Source organism: Monodelphis domestica, chromosome 2 (assembly GCF_027887165.1).
Source record: "Monodelphis domestica isolate mMonDom1 chromosome 2, mMonDom1.pri, whole genome shotgun sequence".
In the NCBI taxonomy this organism is placed as follows: domain Eukaryota; kingdom Metazoa; phylum Chordata; class Mammalia; order Didelphimorphia; family Didelphidae; genus Monodelphis; species Monodelphis domestica.
In genome coordinates this window covers 167,133,276-167,135,728 of record NC_077228.1, presented here as the reverse complement: position 1 = coordinate 167,135,728, position 2,453 = coordinate 167,133,276, and the positions used below count along the sequence as shown (strand labels likewise).

Below are 2,453 nucleotides of genomic sequence, written 5' to 3'. Positions count from 1 at the left end.
CATATTATTTCTCCTGTATTGGGGAGAGAACAATAATCATAGCACTTCCATTAGTAAGGGAAGTTAGAGGAAGAAGTCACATATATGGGGGTTCAGTGGGTGTCTCATCTTTTCTGAAGGGTGCTTTGCAGTCTCCATTTCCCCAGATTATCTGACTCTTGTCAGATAGCGGGAGTATGATGGCTCCTCACATATGAAAAATAAATTCTCACATGCTTAAGGGACTCACAAATCTGTCTGGAGGCAGGATATGTTATCATTAAAACCACAGATGTCATAGAAGCAGCTCCTTTACCAAAAATGTCAGCCTAGCAAGTTGAACTTGAAGTTTTATCAAGAGCCTATGAACTTGCCCTTGGCCAAAGGGTTAAACTCTTTATACTAAACATTACATAAATGGAAATGAGGACCATGGTCAAGAAATTTACTTTCAACTCTCAAATTCAAACATCTATGTAGAGGTCAGTGAACTTTGTAGAGTATTGAGATTCTTTCTTTTTGACACTTGCAATGCCCTCATGTTACATGACTATCTGGAGGAGGGGGCAACTGGGTAGCTCAGTGGATTGAGAGCCAGGCATAGAGACCAGACGCTAGGTTCAAATCTGGCCTCAGACACTTCCCAGCTCTGTGACTCTGGGCAAGTCACTTGATCCCCACTACCTAGCCCTTACCACTCTTCTGCCTTGGAACAAATACTGGTTCCAAGACAGAAGGTAGGGGTTTAAAAAAATGACTATCTGGAGGTTCAAGTTTGGCATCTTCACAAGGGATTCATTGCTACAAGAAATTCAGAATTCTCTGCATATGTATCAAGTCAAGGAGGAAAGACTGGCAAATTTTTGGACTTCAATGTAAGGATAGAATTTTTGTTCCACTATTCAGAAAAATGGGTTCTAGAGACCTTGCTGATACTGCTGATCAGCACAAAGGGGCAGAAAGTTGGAAAACACCCTGTCATAAAGGCAGATATATGCATCATCCAGTCACTAGTTAATCTAGAAGAAGGCATTGTTATTAAAAAACAGATGAAACTGACTAAATGGAAGAAGATGAAACTGCTCACAAGAATCATGACAGTCCTGGTGGCTTTTATTTCAGGGGAAATACTATGGAAGAACCTGGTGCTATGAATGTGCAGTACTCTTTTGTGATGACTTTGCATGATAAATATGATATATATAGAATTACATATTGTGAGTCCATACCATGCAGCATAATGAAAGGCCTTCCAGAGTATAATGTTAAAGGTGTTAGTGACTTGACTACTGAAAACACAGTAGCCCCAGTTCCAGTTGTTCATAAAACTTGAACTATTTATCAGTGTAGTGATATATATGGGAATAACTGCTTCTGTCAGTAAAGTGAGAATCCAACAGAGGATAAAGGAAAGTACAGTGTACTTCATAGCCTTTGCTTTGAGCATTACACACACAGAACTATTTGAACTGATGGTGATGGCCTGAAAACTACTTAAGAGAGACACATTAATGAAGGAAAGGACCCAAAACACTCTATCCAAATAAACCATAATTTTGCAACCAATATCATTAAGGAAATTCACTATTCCAAAAAGTGTCAATGTCCGAGAGATTCCCTTAAAAAGGAGCAATAAGATATTGATAATGGACAAATGAATGAGAATCAAGTCTATTGGCTTTCCCTTATAACCTCGTGAAAAAATGAATATGTAAAGGAGGAGTAAATTCCCTATGATTCCAATAACCATCTGGATAATAAAAACAATTCCAAGGATTTCTTCACTAAAAAACATTTCTTAGATGCACTGGATAAATACATTGAAGTCAAATCCAAAATGACCTGGGAAGAAATTTAATATTCTCATTATTACAAATCCAATCCATTTCAAAGTCTATAATCTTCTCACTTTCCACATAAGAGTATAGATTCAGACAGAACTTGCAGATATCTCAGAGGTTATCTAGTCTAACCCTACTTATTTCAGACATAAATAAGTTCCAGTGTGAAGTGATTTATTCAAATCCAAAGAGCTGATAAAAGACAAAGTCATGATTAGAATTCAAATCCGTAGACTCTAGGTTCAAGTGCTCTTTCCGCTGAGCTTCATTGCCTCTAAGAATAGCTCCAAAGCTTTCCCGAGAGGGGATTCACACCAAATTGTTCACATGTAAGATCCATGCAGCAATTTTAGAAATCAATTACAATGTTGTTGTTCTGTACTATTGAAATCATTTTGGAATATACAGAATATGTTTGAGATATTACCTTGATTTCAGGTGATTTTGACAGTGCTTGAGGAGACAAAATTGACACAGACAAAAAAGAAACAGCACTTTAAACTGAAGACTAAATAATGTAGCACAGAATTAAAACTAAATCATCCCCCCTCCCTAAAAAAGACAAGAGTGGACACTGGATTAATTTGGAATGATTTCATGTTGTTCAGTCATTTAAAGTCATGACTAAACTTT

At 37.1% G+C, this 2,453-nt stretch overlaps 1 protein-coding gene across 1 annotated transcript; it reads right to left on the bottom strand.

Moving 5' to 3' along the window:
• Nucleotides 1–877: 877 nt before the first annotated feature.
• Nucleotides 878–1,774, bottom strand: monDomV1R1201 (vomeronasal 1 receptor monDomV1R1201). The gene is given in 1 exon segment (NM_001167490.1): nt 878–1,774. A coding segment is annotated over 1 exon segment (897 nt).
• Nucleotides 1,775–2,453: the final 679 nt, after the last annotated feature.